This window comes from Apaloderma vittatum, unplaced genomic scaffold (assembly GCF_000703405.1).
Source record: "Apaloderma vittatum isolate BGI_N311 unplaced genomic scaffold, ASM70340v1 scaffold22487, whole genome shotgun sequence".
In the NCBI taxonomy this organism is placed as follows: domain Eukaryota; kingdom Metazoa; phylum Chordata; class Aves; order Trogoniformes; family Trogonidae; genus Apaloderma; species Apaloderma vittatum.
Window position 1 is genome coordinate 2,742 of NW_009724831.1, and position 2,082 is coordinate 4,823.

Here is a 2,082-nt window from a genome sequence, read left to right on the forward strand (position 1 = left end):
AGCTGACGCCCCAGATGTTCCAGCAGCTGATGAAGCAGGTGATGGAGTTGTCCATCGACACGGAGGAGCGGCTCAAGGGTGTCATCGACCTCGTCTTCGAGAAGGCCATCTCGGAGCCAAACTTCTCTGTTGCCTATGCTAACATGTGCCGTTGCCTTATGGGGGTGAGCAGGAGCTGGGGGGGTGTCTCGTTGAACTGGCAGTGGTTTGTTTGTGGGGCCCCAGCTGAGCTCAGCAGGGTACAGGTCCTTCCACATGGGATGGGGAAACTGGGCCCCGTGGATGGAGGACCAAATCCAGAGTCTTGGCAGAGCATCACTAGGGTGTAGGCTGCCTTTTCCCTGGTTTGGACAGTGCCTGGGCCTTAGCTGGACAGCTTTTGGGGGAGCCGTGACTCACAGTTCTTGCCTGGCTGTACCTCTCCCTGCAGCTCAAAGTGCCCACGACAGACAAGCCCACGGTGACTGTGAACTTCCGCAAGCTGCTGCTCAACCGCTGCCAGAAGGAGTTTGAGAAGGATAAAGATGACGATGAGATTTTTGAGAAGCGGCAGAAGGAGATGGATGATGCCAGTGCTGTGAGTTGGGTTGGGAGGCTGTGGCAGGGGGGGGGGGGGGGGGGGGGGAACTGAGCTGCCCTGCTGTGCACCCCCTGCAGCCCGAGGAGAAGGCGCGCATGAAGGATGAGCTGGAGGAGGCGCGGGACAAGGCCCGCCGGCGATCCTTGGGCAACATCAAGTTCATCGGAGAGCTCTTCAAACTGAAGATGTTGACAGAAGCTATCATGCACGACTGCGTGGTGAAGCTGCTCAAAAACCATGATGAGGAGTCTCTTGAGTGCCTTTGCCGCCTGCTTACCACCATTGGCAAGGACTTGGACTTTGAGAAGGCCAAGGTACCTTTTGCCCTGCTCTGCCTTGCCCTGCCCTTGCACTTGGGAGGGATGTGACCATGACTCTGTCCCTCTGTAGCCCAGGATGGACCAGTACTTCAATCAGATGGAGAAGATTATCAAAGAGAAGAAGACATCATCCCGAATCCGTTTCATGCTGCAGGATGTGATTGACCTCAGACGGGTAAGACACATGGCCTGCTATTGCCTGGGTACTTTCTCTGTCCACTTCTTGGTCCCATGCAGCTGCTGGCCTGTGTCCTCTAAGTGCCAGCAGTCCATGCGTCCTCGGGAGGAAGAGGTGGGTGTGTAGGCTATGGCCAGCCCCAGAGACACCATGCTAGCCCCTAGCCCTTGGTTAGCATGGTAGTTGGTAGTGGGCACATAGTAATTGGCAGCTGTTTAATGCAGGGGGGCTCCAGAAACTGAGCCCTTTTGTGCCAAAAGCTGCCACAGTGCTTGGGGAGCTATAACGGCCGAGGCAGGAGTCTGGCCTGAGGCTTTGAGGCTGGTATGGTTGGGAAGGGGGAATGGCTCTACTTCTGTCCTCTAGCCAGCTCAGCACTGTCTTTCCTCCTTTCCTGCCCTCTGCAGAATAGCTGGGTGCCGCGGCGAGGAGACCAGGGCCCCAAAACCATCGACCAGATCCACAAGGAAGCGGAGATGGAGGAGCATCGGGAACACATCAAAGTGCAGCAGCTCATGTCAAAGGACAAGAGGAGAGGACCCCCTGGGCCATCCTCCAGCAGTGAGTGCTCAGGCTTAGGGGCACCTGAGGCTGCCGGGGGAGGGGTTGCTCCCTCTGGCTACTGCTTGAGACCTGGCTGTGCCTTATATCTGTCCCTTTGTGCCCAGGTGGGCGTGGGAGCCTGGTTGCAGACGATGGCTGGAACACGGTGCCCATCAGCAAGGGCAACCGGCCCATCGACACCAGCCGGCTAACAAAGATCACCAAGGTGAGGCTGCAGGACATGATATGGGCAGGTGAGCTGGGTGCCTGGCCCAGATCCTGCCTCGGTGTGAGGTTTGGAGCTGACTCTGTCTTTCCACTTGCAGCCTGGAGCCATCGACACCAATAACCAGCTCTTTGCGCCAGGTGGGCGGCTGAGCTGGGGCAAAGGCAGCAGCGGAGGGTCTGGCGCGAAGCCTGCAGATTCAGGTAGGCAGTGTGGGGCTGGTTGGATGCTGTTG

At 57.8% G+C, this 2,082-nt stretch overlaps 1 protein-coding gene across 1 annotated transcript in view; it reads left to right on the forward strand.

Annotated features, from left to right (window-relative positions):
• EIF4G1 (eukaryotic translation initiation factor 4 gamma, 1) overlaps positions 1–2,082 on the forward strand; it is a gene marked incomplete at both ends in the record, with an annotated part of 7,276 nt that overhangs the window by 1,823 nt on the left and 3,371 nt on the right. The window contains 7 exons of the mRNA XM_009872685.1: positions 3–164; positions 431–577; positions 658–894; positions 971–1,075; positions 1,486–1,636; positions 1,747–1,847; positions 1,948–2,050. Of these exons, the coding sequence (XP_009870987.1) occupies positions 3–164; positions 431–577; positions 658–894; positions 971–1,075; positions 1,486–1,636; positions 1,747–1,847; positions 1,948–2,050 (1,006 nt within the window). The remainder of the gene's footprint in view (positions 1–2; positions 165–430; positions 578–657; positions 895–970; positions 1,076–1,485; positions 1,637–1,746; positions 1,848–1,947; positions 2,051–2,082) is intronic.